Here is a 13380-nt window from a genome sequence, read left to right as displayed (position 1 = left end):
GCGCTGCTGTGTAGGTGTGCTCAGACCATGGGAGCGGTGGTGTTTTGTCTCTTGTCTCGGTGCCTGCTGTGGTGGCTGATGTTGACGTGCAGTGGGAGCTTTGTTTCTCTCCGCTAGGAAGGTGGAGAAGGCTGCGCGGTTTTACTCCTGTAACCCCGCGGGTCGGCAATCACAGGCGTACGGGGAGATGACAGCAGCTTGTTGAACAGCTCGCGTGTTGGAACAGTTGTGTGGCCTCACTTCCAAAAGTTCTAGCGCCGCTGTTGTTTGCAGCAGGTCTTCAGAATTCTTAAGGGAAGTAACCCGTGGGCTGGAGAGACGGCTTTCTTTTGTTCTGCAAAGCTTTGCTCGGATTTGGCTGAGGAGCTTTCCATAATCCTTGTTTCCCTTTTGCTGATTATGTTGTTAATATGCCAAAAGAAGTGTGTGTTAGGACGCTAGTCCAAACCCAGGCCTGTGCTCCTATAGCAACAGCATCACCTTGTTTGTGTTAGCACTTAAACGATCTCTCTCTCTGCTTTCTCTATAAAGTGTATTGTTCTTGATGGTTAACTCCTTTCCCTGGGCAGCTGCTCCCTTCTGCTGCATGTCGTCTTGTCATACCCCTTAACTTGTGCTGTGATTTGGACATTTAAGAGTCATGCATCCTTTTTGATGAGGATGTTAAGTTATGCTTATTTATGACCTTCTCTCCACCTTTCTCTTAAAAGTGCACAAAATATTAGAAGAACTTTGCTTGGTTAGCAAATTGAGTACCTGGAAGGCTGAAAAATATACTAGCAACTTTAACCTGTCTTTCACTCTGTATGCATGTAAATATCTGTGCATAATTTCTCCATAGTGGTCAAGTTTCACCTGGAGAAGGAATAGATTAAGAGGGTGAATTGGGGTTGTTTTGCAAGCTGAGACTTTTTGTGGGGTCTCTGTCTCATTTTCTTCCAAAGTCAGAAGGTGTTAGAGAACAGGAGAATCTCAGCAGAATGGGCAAAAATGGTGCAAAAGCAGTGTTTTTACTCTGCTGCCTGAGCTTTTCTTTTGCAATGAGTTCTGCTTTTACTCAGTTAACTTCTTAAATATGAATTATATATACCTTGCCTCCTACTTAGATGTTAGAAGTCTGATGGGCAAAATACCTGCTGAGTTTAACTAGCAAGTTGGAAACTTTTTTGACAAGATTTCTGTATGTCGGCATGCCAAGACTTTAGGTCCTAAGGAGTGTCTTGTTGTCTACAATTTTGTGAAGAAAAAAGCATATGGCTGTTCGTCTTCAGGTGAACTCCTGTAGCTGCTCCAGATTTCAGCTGTGTAAGAAACCTGTGCTTTATATTCAGTCCAATTGAACTAAAAGTCACAAGTAAAATTTTCCTCATACTGATAGACCTATTTCTTTGGTGAGCTCTGTGTCAAGTGAAACAAATGCTGTTTGCCTATGGCAGTGAGATCCAGTGATAGAGAGATGGGAGCAGGGAACCATTTATACAGTGGTCATTGTACTGGTGACAATTTCCCTTCAGTTTCCTTATCTGCGTAGTAAGAATAAAGATAACTTATGTGCTGGTGAGATGGTTAGATTGTACAAGGGCTGGTAATTATTCCTGAACAGACCACAAATAAACAAGTTGCATTATTGAAGGTTACAGAGTGAAGTCAGTGTAAGCTGTTCTTAGTGTCTGGGCACTATCAAGTCTCAATATTGACTGATGCAAAAGGATTGTGATCTTTTAATATAAACTGGTCTGAAACAGACCAAGAAAGTTGAAATGGCAGGGGAGCTCTAGATGCTGACTTACTTTGCAAGCTACTGTTTTTAATAGTTTCTGATGTGACACTTGATGTCTTGTTATAATTTTATTGTAGTCTGCTAATGCTGCTTGAAGCTACAATGCCCTGCACATCCTGAAGTCAGTAGAACACCTAATTGACTAGACTGTGCTGTTGCTTACCAAATGCCCAACATTGCCCTAAGCTCTTAATGTGAAATCATGATGAAAACCTGATAGGTTTAAACTTAAGGCATGAGGACGAGAGGCATGGTGAGGTAAAATGCTACAGCTCTTCATATGAAACTTTAGGTAGTGGTTCAGGCTGGTGGTTGAATAGTCATACCTGGTTCAGATGCTTGTTTGCCTGTTGAAGTTCAGACTTTTATTTGTCTATTTAGACGTATCTCTAGTAGAAACTGTAGTTTTCCAAAAGTCTTGTTTGACAGAGAATTTTGTTGGAGTGACAGGTTCATTGCAATTAGGATCTTTATAAGTATGTGCTTTATTGACATAGCTGTAATGCTCTTACAAAACCTTGTTTTGGCTGAGTCACTATTGTCATCGGATAAGGAATGTGTTTGGATAGAAATGTTCAGCTGGAGTCTTTGGGAAAAAAAGTAATAGCATCAAGCCTGATGACATTTGGAGAAGGCAGTCTAAATGATATTAGGGATAACAAATTGATGACTCACCGTATGGCTGAAAACTGCACAAACTTGTTGTGAAGATGTTTGTGTTTTCCAGTTCTTCATTCATGTTAGAAGCATCCTGAAAGAGCTGGTATAACATGCTCATTAGGAGATATATCCTCAGCTTTCTGTCATCAACTATTTGAGATAGGTATGGTTTTGTTTAGACAATAGTTCTTTTTTTTTTTTTTTCTGCTGTCTTATTTTTTACTCTTTGTGGGTTTTAAAATGAAGCAGCTTGGAAGGGGAAAAGCAGAACAGTTGCTGCAAAAAATGTCTTTCATTGGATAAGAAAGTGAAATAGCTGAAAATAGAATAGCTTCAAGTTGTTAAAACTGTCTCTGTTGTTCTCATAATCTTGTTCTACTTTTAATTTTTCAAAATGTTTTGGGACAAACTCCATTTCTACTTTAGTATAATCTGATGAGGTGTATGTGTGGGGATGTCTTATTTTTTGTGTGAACTGTTTTGCTGTATATTGGTCAGGCCATTGTCTACTAACAAGGGTGTATTTTTAATAGAAAAATAACTTTATATGTACAGAGTCCATCACATCTGCATTTCAGTCTGGGATCTTACAGAGAAGTTGTGTTCACAGTTCATTTACTTTAAAGTTGTTTTCTTATTTTGCTGTGGGAACTGGTTAAACTCGTGTAGTAAGACCTGAAACAGTATATTAATGAGATTTTTGGCCTGATTTCTGTAAATATGCAGAGGTCAGGAATTCTTGGGCAGCATTTATGAATTAAAATATTACATCAGAAAGAGGATTTATTTTTGGTTTCTTTTGCGTGCTTAAAGCTGCCTACTGAAATACAGAATGCATTATTTTTTCCAGTAGTTCAGTTTCTGATTTCTGAGAAATGGCTTACTTGCTTTAATGTTTTTCTGAAGGATTTCTTGCTATCAGGGGATAAGAATATCATTGTTCCTTTGGGCATATCACCTCGGTTCCATCTCTGTTAAGTTTTAGGCATAATCTTGGGTATGAACTCATGGAAGAAGCAGCTTGTTACAGTAAAAAGCGTTTTAATAGCAAGCAACTGCTTAATAGATTGTCGTGTCTGAAGACTTAGACTAAGATGCAGTAAAAGAAACTTGAAATTTATTTCTTTTAGTTCTCCAGCTGTTGCAGTCTGTTGTTTGAGCTTGAGGTTTTTTCCTGCAGTGATCAGAGCAATGAATTAGGTGCAGTAGGTCAGAATAATAACTTTTAATAATCCCTTATAGCCTTAAATATAATTAGGTCACCATCCAGTGTGACTAACAGCAAGCAATAACCTAAAATGACAGAACTTGTTGTGCTGTGAAGTCTGTTAAAAACTTGTTTATATTCCCATAAAAGCAGCAAAAAATTTCAACATTTTTAGCTCCAGATAGTGTAAGCACATGACCTTTCCAGAGGAGTGTACATCTGGAAAGCAATGTCTGCACCTGAAATGAAACCTTGCTTTTGATTTCATTTCTTGCAGAGTCTGCAGCAGTCGAGGAAGCACACTGTGTTCAAGTTCAGAAGTGCTTTACACATGAAATCTACTGGCTGTCTAGCTGATTGTGCCCTGTCACCATCCCATCAGGTAGAGTGCTTTTGTGCCTGAGCCATGCAGCAAGTGCAGCTGTTCCTCGTGCGATTGTCCTGTGTCAGTGTGTGGCCAAAGGCACATTGAGGCCTTTGGGTTGCTTCTTTGGGGACTGTTTCAAGGAAGCCAGAATGCATGGCAGATCTGTCACAAAAGCACTCTAAGGAAAAGCCAAGTAGTTTTGGTTTTGATTTTTAACACATAGTTTAACAGGGCTAGAAGAAAGTGTTACATTGTTTCACCAGAGCTTCATTCTAAAATGAAACGAAATCAGACACAGAGCATCAGTGAAGGGTCCAGCTTAGTCAAAGCAGTCTTTTGCTTTGGGTCATTTTCCCCTTGAATTCTATTTTTTTTTCCTTTATTTGACTGCAATGATTTGGGAGGAAGTACCTCACTGAATTCTCTGAATGGTATGAAGATGGTTTGCCACTAGGAAAAAAGGAACTCCTAAAGTGCTACTCAAAAGAATGCAAAACAGATTTTTGCTCTTGTAATAGGATATTTGGAGCTGGAGTAGAAATGGACAAGCTTTTCTTTATAAGATTGTAAAAAAAGTTGTAATTCCCTGTAATTCTAATGCTCATTATTTTTGCTGTAGTTAGAGGTTTCTTTTTGGTTTAGTCTGTTTTGTTTTTGAGGTGGATCGGTAGCTTTAATTTATGCTTAAAAAAGCAGTTAACATATATTTCTTCAATGCTAGATCACTGTTAAAACTAGAATCTTTCCAGAAGTATGTGTCCCCCGAGGTTTTTTCTTGCAGTACCAAGCCATGTTTTGAGCATTACCTTTTTCTGCCTCTTTTGTGTAATACATATAAATTGCTGTAGACTGTGATGATAATGGTAGAAGTAGCATTCTACTTCTATAGTAGTTTGGGCTTTAGTAATTAGGGCTCCTTCTCATGTATTCAGTGATTTAACAAAAAAGTAACATAGATTCAGTCTAGTATGTTCAGTATGTGCAGTCACTACAAGCCAGGGAAGGGTTGTGGATGAATTTAGGTTTGAGAATGCAGTGAACACTCCTCTATCATAATTTTTTAAGTGTAATTTTAACTTCCCTGATCTGCCTAGTCGTAACAGAATTCGGGGTTGTCCTGTTGAACTCGGGGTGGGGGGTGTTAATTTGTATCCCATAAGGTTAAGAATTTAAGTTTGGCATCTGAAAGAGAAGCTCCTGACAGAAACCTGGGTCAAAGATGGAAGATTCAGAAATACATCAGTCTCTTCTACAGCATTCAAAACAAAAGGAAATTTTTTAGTATGGTTTGCATGTATTTGCTTGTGGGTGGATTTGGATGCTCCTGGGAGTTTAAACCTGTAGTACAGCTTGTGTGTCTCTATTCTTCTACTTCCTTGAACCAGTAATTTAAGAACCTGTTGGCCTGTTTAGTTGAATTGATGGAAGAGTCTTGAAGGTAGCTGAGCTTTATAGGTTTGGTGAATGAAAGGTAGCTGAGTAATGGAGGGTTCCAATAGCTGTAATGGTTGATGTGATTTTCTGTCTTATTGGCACCAAAGAATTCATGCAGGGAAAGTAAGCAAGCAAGCTTTGGGTTTGATAATACTAAGTGCAGCTCTTGTGGTGCAGAAGAAAGTGAGAGTTCTCACTTGCAGCTGAAGCTTTGTGTGGTGTCTGAAATCCTTATTATGCTATTTTAATGTTTGTGTTACAAGGGCAACTGAAAATCATGTGGCTGTAGCAGCTGGAATTTAAATCCTTTTAATTATGACAGATTTTCAAAGCATGTTCTGGCTGATTTAGTCAGCTGACTGTATAGTATGTACAATAACACCAAGTGATTGCACAAATTCTGAGAGCAGTGGTCACCTCACTGGAACGGGATGTATTTTTAGGTTTCTCTGCTAGTAACAGTCAAGTGTCTGTACTTAAGCATCTCATAGGAACTGAAGCTTGTTGCTGACACTACACTATTAGAAAACGACAGCTGTTCGTTCTTGCTGTACTCATTGATCTGACACTCTACCTTCTCACCATATTGTCACAAGGAACACAATTGGATATAAGCACTGTAAATATTATTGGTACAAACACTGAATATTATTGGTGCATGTTTTAATGACAGGTATTTTTCTTTATGTCAGCAATCACATTCTTTGTTAGCCCTTTGAGTTTGCTGTATTAGAGCAAATGAAAGGACTTTGTTACCTCCAGCAAGAATTTTCTTTATCTCCTCTTTACCCAGCAGCTTTTCCTTTACAAGGCAGTATTTGGGAAGAGGGTGGTTCTTGTTCTCAGTATAGTACTAGTGATATGTTGGTTATGGTTCTTTAAAGGAAAATGATTCATATGTGGATGCTCTTAATCTATGAATCAAAGAGGTGCTAAATTCTGTGGTTCACAAAGCTTACAGAATAGTGAGTCATGGCCATTTACTGATTAATGAATGTGCTAATTCTTGAGGTCTTATCCATTAATTTCACCAGTTTGATAGGGTTGTTAATTTTTTTTTTCTATGGACCTAATTTGCATTGGCTAATTCAATTATATCAGAAGCCTTAACTAGTTTAAGCAGCCCAGGAACTCATGACTGCCCAAAATGGCTGTTGAGTTTGAAGCCTAAGTATTAAAATTAAAAATGCATAAAATGACATTTAATATATATAAAGAGACTTTGTAGTAGCCTATAATAAAATGTGACATTCTGACTAAATTGAAGTTGTGCCGCAGATGCTGTGGAGTTAAGACTTGTGAGCAGAATACAGGATTTTAATGAGTGTTCTGTGATGTCTGAAGAGACTTTATATATTTAGTTAAGGAGCCAAAAGATTTGAATTTGAAGAGAAATTGCAACTAATATCAAACGTCTTGGTGACCAATAAAATTCTTATTTATGGAAACTGAGAGAATAGGTTCCTTCAGCTATCTTGTGCATAACTGCTGTTTTAGAAAACCAACCTGCAGCATCTGTTATAGAGCAGATTAGCATCTACCTGTTGGTAAGACTTGGTGTTTTGGTATCTGCTTTGATTTTCATAGCCTACCTGTTACTGATATTTGGTGTTTTCACCAGATTTTGTTTCCTTCTTATACACTTCTTAATTTTATTTGCTTGTGTGAAATCATCAAGTTTTGATGAATATTAGCTTATGTGTGAAAGGAGTGCAGGAGCCCAAGAAAAGCCACTATCCTTGTGCAACTTGCGTTTCATGATCTGACTTGTAAAGAGCAGGACAGTGTGCTAGGGAGGAGGATGTTTTACTGTCTTAATAGAATGTTCTGTGTAAGCTCACATAGGCTATTTAAAGATAGTATTTAATGATGGTTGACTAATTTAGGGTATGTCTACACAAGCACTGCAGGCAAACATGAGCTCAGTTTGAGTGTGTTCTGAGGTGCTGCATGTGGGCCAGCTTTGGGCTAGAAGCAGCACAGTGCTCACACAGCAGTGCCTGCTGCCTAACACACCTGCCTGCTGCTCTCACGTGGCTCACTTCTGGCCAGCTCAGAGTGAGCAGGGTGCATAGCGTTTTGCAAAGTAGGTAAACAAAATATATTTTTAACTTCTTTTATTTTAAACCATAATTGTGGCTAATTGATTAAATTAAGCCTTACTGCCAGGATGTTGCTTTATGGGAGCAGGACTGTGTTTTGATACATGAAGCAAGGGCTGGGCTCTATAAGGGCTCTTGCGTTATAAACTAGCAATTGTCTTTTTTGGTGCTGTTTCCATTTTGTCATAGGCACTTTAAAATACACACATAACTTGAAAGCTTCCTTTTGATCTCTGCTCACCTGCTGACTTGAGGAAAACTGCAGTTTGGTTTCAGTGTTGATGCAAATTTCTCAAATTGTCTTTGGTCTAGCAACAGGCTGCTGTATTTGGCATGAATTACTTAGAGAGTGCTTTGCTGGAAGAACTAAAAATATCTTCAGAGAAGTCAAATAATTTTCTCTTTTTTTCATTCTTTACTGAACATGTTTCAGCTCTTTGTAGTAGATGCTATCTGACTTAATTTGCAAGTTGAAAGCAGGTTGTGTGCCAGAAAGGTTTGCAAAAGTGTTTAGCAAGTCAGACAGTCACCGAGTCCAGTGACTGCTGCACTTGACAATTTATTTGAATCTTACTTGTTACTCAGTATATAAATGCTAAGGTATGGTGAGGGAAATTCAGCTGTGTTTTGCCTGCTAAGTGTAGCACATATGCTGCTTTGTTAGAAGTGTTCAGGAGAGTGGGTGGCTAAAATATTTAAGTTACACAAATTACGGTGGATGGGGGGATGAGCACTGATTGCTACTTAAAGTTGGCATGAATTTCAAAGCATTATGAAAGAATACAAGTGAGTGAAGTGTCACATAGATTTCTATTTAAATGCTTTAAATTATTGAAAGTGGAGTGTCTAAGAGGCAGTTTTGTTTCCTTTTACCTTCAGTTCAAACAGAAGGAATAATACGAAGCAGTTTTATTTTTGTAGTTTAGAGTCATTTTAAGACGTTTTAATGTGTTAAAACTGAAATGTTTAGTCTGAAGACAATGCATGAGAGCACTCGTTAGGGAGCAGAATAAGAAACCATTTCTATTAATCTTAAATGCTTTGAGCATTTTATTTCTCCAGAAATTTGCTGTAGAGTAAGGAAAAGATGGAACTGAGCAATGTATTTTTGAAATTTGTATTTTGAGATTTGGTTCTGTGCAAGTCATTCTTTTATTTCTCTGAACTTTAATCCCTACTGGTGTCACTTCTGAGAGGGAGTTTGGTAGAGCATGGAGGAGAGCTTGGACACTTGGGTGGGCCTGCAGACCAGCTAGTGAGTAGTTCCAGAGCTTCTCAAAGAATAGTACAAAGATGCAAAGCTTACCCTTCCTTTTGCTTTTTTCTTTTTCTTTGTCTTTTTTTTTCTTAAGTACCTCAACAAAGGAGTTTTTTGTTTGTGTCAGTGTGATATTATAGATCACGTAATGGATGTATATGCATTTGGATTGTTGTTGCTGTTTGGCCTTGTTATGTAAAGTTGTTGTGATACCTTTACACTTTGAACTGCTTGCTGGTTATGTAATCAGGATGGCCACAGGATGCATTAAAAAATTACCTTTTGTAGGTTCAATTGGAAGTACAGATAGGACCGTGTTGGCTACTAAAGTTTTATGTAGAAGTTTTCAGTGAAATAAAAGGACTTACTTATGTGTAGTGTAATTGCTACCCTTGTGCAACAACTGCTATAAAAAATAAGGGAGGAGCTGTAGGCTATAGATGAAGAAACAAAGAAGAGTGAAGGGCTGTTGTAAAGGACTGCAGTCTGTCAGAAGCATGGAGAAGGGGGGGAATGGGACATGACAGGGAATTGAGATACTCACTGAGGGTTGCAGACTGCCTTAAACAGTTTTTCATTGAATGATCTATTTGCAATGGTCACAAGAAAAGAGCTGTTCTAGAGAGAAGGATTATACAACATTTTTACCTATGTTGCATGTGTTTACCAGGTATAATATATGCAACATAGGCTATATTTTTGACTCTGATACAAATGTGTATCTTTAATTTTCAGGTGAACTTTTAAACACCATTTCTTTGAAAATAAGGTTTTACAGACTTGTTTTCTTAAAATGGCTACTGATCAGTTCACCTTGTGTTAAAATACCTCTCTGTACATATAGAAACTGCAAATAATAGTAAATATTAACAATATTGAATTCATATTCTATGCTTTTGTCTCCTTTCTCTTTACTCAGAATTGGATTTACAATCATGGAGGAACATCAGCAGCATTTGCACTGTGTGAACTGTGTCAGCCGTCGCTGTATGACCAGACCGGAGCCAGGCATTTCCTGCGATTTGATTGGCTGCCCGTTGGTTTGTGGGGCAGTTTTTCACTCATGTAAAGCTGAGGAGCATCGCATGTTATGTCCACTTGAAAGAGTGCCTTGTTTGAATAGTGGCTTTGGATGTCCCTTCATAATAGCCCGAAATAAAATTGCTGATCATCTAGAAGTTTGTCCTGCAAGTGTGGTATGTTGTACCATGGAGTGGAATAGGTGGCCAGTCAGTTACGCCGACCGAAAATCTTACGAAAACCTGAGTAAAGACGTTGATGAAGTGGAGCAGCTAGATATGGCTTTGGCCCTTCAAGACCAGCGCATGTTGTTAGAATCCCTTAAAGTAGCAACTATGATGTCAAAAGCAGGTGATCAAATACCAGAACCCAGAGAGCAAACCTCTGTCAAATCAAGTGCCCCAGATACAGCACATTCAAATGGTTTAATGCCTGTAGATGAAGAGTCCTATGGTGCACTTTATCAAGCTACTGTAGAAACAACGAGGAGCTTAGCTGCTGCTCTGGATATCCTGAACACTGCTACAAGGGATATGTTAAGTTCAAACCTCTGCATTTCACCACATGAAATGAAAGAAGATACTGAGATTAAAGAGCAAGCATCTAATGGCATTGTTCAGGATAAAACGTCTGACCGTGAATATCCAGATGAAGATGATGTAGGAGCAGTTGGGGGAATAAACTTTGGTAGTGATCACCTGAGTCAAAATTCACAAATGGAGCAAAATGGTTCTAGTGACAATTGTTATGATGTAGTGCAAAATCATGACTTAAATCTAAACCTCAGTAACTCCTCACTTTTGTGTAATGGCTTTTATGTAGAAAATGAATGTTCAAAGGTGTTGGACCAGAATGAAGATCTTGGTATATCTAATTCAAAACCGTCCAGTGTAGCAAATGGTGAATGTACTGCATCTCACGATGATGGCGCATTACAGTCTTGCAGCTCCTTCCCTGTAACAGCACAACTAAAAGAAGAAGCAATGCCAGCTGATCACTTAGTTAATGGCAATGTTAATCATGAACTACTTCCCCATAATGCTAACGAAGAAGAAATGTTAGAGAGACAAGTGGAGCAGGAAAGATTGAGAAACATAGATGCATTTTCGCTTTTACGGCATCGATCATACAGATTCCTGGTTAACCACTATTGGTCAACACCAAAAGAAGACAAAGCTGTTGACACATCAGATTTGGAGATAACTGAAGATCCTATGGGTCTTCAGGGGATTGATCTAATCACTGCAGCTCTGTTGTTTTGCTTAGGAGACTCTCCTGGAGGTAGAGGGATATCAGAAAGTCGCGCTGTTGATGTGTATCATGTTGACTTTGGGACCCAGACATTTTCTCTCCCATCTGCTATATTGGCCACAAATACAATGGTGGGGGAAATAGCTTCAGCTTCTGCATGTGATCATGCCAACCCACAGCTCTCGAATCCAAGTCCATTCCAGACCCTTGGACTGGATTTGGTATTGGAATATGTGGCTAGATACCAAACAAAACAGCGTTCAATGTTTACATTTGTTTGTGGACAGTTGTTTAGGAGGAATGAATTTTCATCACATTTTAAGAATGTGCATGGAGACATTCATGCTGGCCTTAATGGCTGGATGGAGCAGAGGTGTCCTTTGGCATATTATGGGTGTACATATTCTCAACGAAGGTTTTGTCCTTCAACGCAAGGGGCAAAAATTATTCATGACCGTCACTTGCGGTCATTTGGAGTTCAGCCTTGTATATCCACAGTATTGGTAGAACCAGCAAAAAGCTGCTTAATTGGGCCACACAATGACCATCTGAGCAGTCTACCTTTTGAGGTTCTGCAGCACATTGCTAGTTTTCTAGATGGCTTTAGTTTATGTCAGCTTTCCAGAGTGTCACGTTTAATGAGAGATGTGTGTGGAAGCTTGCTTCAAACACGTGGAATGGTGATACTGCTTTGGGAGAAGAGAAAGTACCCAGAAGGAAGTTCTTGGCAGATAAAAGAAAAGGTAGGTTATTTTTTTTTTCTGTTTTGAAGGTGAAAGGGAAAGGATTAAATTGGTCTTGTCTCTGCTGTTTCTCTTAATATTATCTCTGTTCCTACTGGGGTTTGATATAGTAACCCTTCAAGAAATGGATTGTTGTATAGAATAAGTGAAAATTGCTAGCAGGTTGGGTGTCTTCTCTACACTTGGAGAAGTAAAAGTCAAAGTAGAGTATGTTGAGTTTTGCATGTAAGTAATTAAACTTCTGTTTTTTCTAATGTTTTAAAATATTGAAAGATTATTTCATGATGTTCTTTACTATCAGTGTTCCACAGAAGTGGGAAAGCTGCCTACAGAGTTTGCTTTTCCTGCCTTTATAGTGTTTACAGCAATTTTTTTTCTCTAACCTGTTGAGAACCTATCTATTGCCATGGTATTGAGCACCTTAAATACTGAAGTCATTTAAAACCTTTGTATGACCTTTGTATAGTACAGTTTTCACCATTCTCCCCACCCCAAACTGCAGAATATCTGCAGCAATCATTTGAAATTACAGAAGTTGATAATCTCAGAAAGGAATCGTTATGACTGGTCTTGTAATACTTTGTCATTTAACTTCTATTTGCATGCATTTTGTACATGCAAAAAAAATTGCCTTTCTTCCCAGTGTCCAGAGTTGTCTTAGAATCTGAGTCAGCCTGGGAACTCTACAGAACTCAGCATCCTACATTTTTGTCATGTTGATTTTTAGTATGATTTATAGTAGATGCACAACATTGCCTGAAGGTTTTATAGCGCAAACATTTAATTTTCTGCTCTGAGTTCAGGTATCTTAAAACATTTTGAGCCTAAGTGCAATTTATTTTCTAGGTGTGGCGCTTCAGTACAGCCTTCTGTACTGTGAATGAGTGGAAGTTTGCTGACATCGTGAGCATGGCTGACCACCTGAAGAAATGTAGCTATAATGCTGTAGAGAGAAGAGAGGAGGCTGTTCCGCTGCCATGTATGTGTGTAACACGAGAACTCACTAAGGAAGGACGTTCACTGCGCTCTGTTCTGAAACCAGTACTTTAAGTATTGCAACCACTCCAATTGCACATACACTCAAGCACCTGATATAACCTCGGTAATATTATGTGACACTTTATTAATGTACTAAAGATACTTTCTAGCTAAATCTACTCTGTCACTGTGTATATAAGGTTTGAAGTGACATTTATTTTTTATAATACTGTTTAGCTGGAAAGTAATGAAAGTTGCCTTAACGTTTGAAAAATTCGGAACTTGCTGGACAGGGTAGTTTTATCTAACTTATATAATTTAAGAACAGAATCCTAAGGTGTGTTTTCTGATTCACTGGTGCCCATGTTGCTGTTGACTGATAACATTTCAAAAATGGCCTCTAAATGGTATGCACATTTAGATGGGAAACACTGAATTGCAGTGAGAGAAAATCCTGTCCAAATGTACTTTCTGTATCTGGTCTAGGTTTTGGTGGTTTTTTTTTCACAAATTATAATCCAAATATTTTAAAGATAAGGAGGAATTCAAAACTTTATAGTAGATGTCTCAAACACAGCTT

At 38.4% G+C, this 13380-nt stretch overlaps 1 protein-coding gene across 1 annotated transcript; it reads left to right on the top strand.

Moving 5' to 3' along the window:
* The first annotated feature begins 3921 nt into the window (after nucleotides 1-3921).
* Nucleotides 3922-12872, top strand: FBXO30 (F-box protein 30). Its single transcript, XM_009084634.1, has 3 exons — nucleotides 3922-4029; nucleotides 9728-11822; nucleotides 12669-12872. Exons 2-3 carry the CDS (start codon nucleotides 9744-9746, stop codon nucleotides 12870-12872), a joined length of 2283 nt encoding a protein of 760 aa, XP_009082882.1. The 5' UTR covers nucleotides 3922-4029; nucleotides 9728-9743.
* The last annotated feature ends 508 nt before the right edge of the window (nucleotides 12873-13380 follow it).

Source organism: Acanthisitta chloris, unplaced genomic scaffold, assembly GCF_000695815.1.
Source record: "Acanthisitta chloris isolate BGI_N310 unplaced genomic scaffold, ASM69581v1 scaffold40651, whole genome shotgun sequence".
Classification (NCBI taxonomy): Eukaryota; Metazoa; Chordata; class Aves; order Passeriformes; family Acanthisittidae; genus Acanthisitta; species Acanthisitta chloris.
The sequence above is the reverse complement of the archived record's forward strand: the minus strand, read 5'-3'. Positions and strand labels throughout refer to the sequence as shown.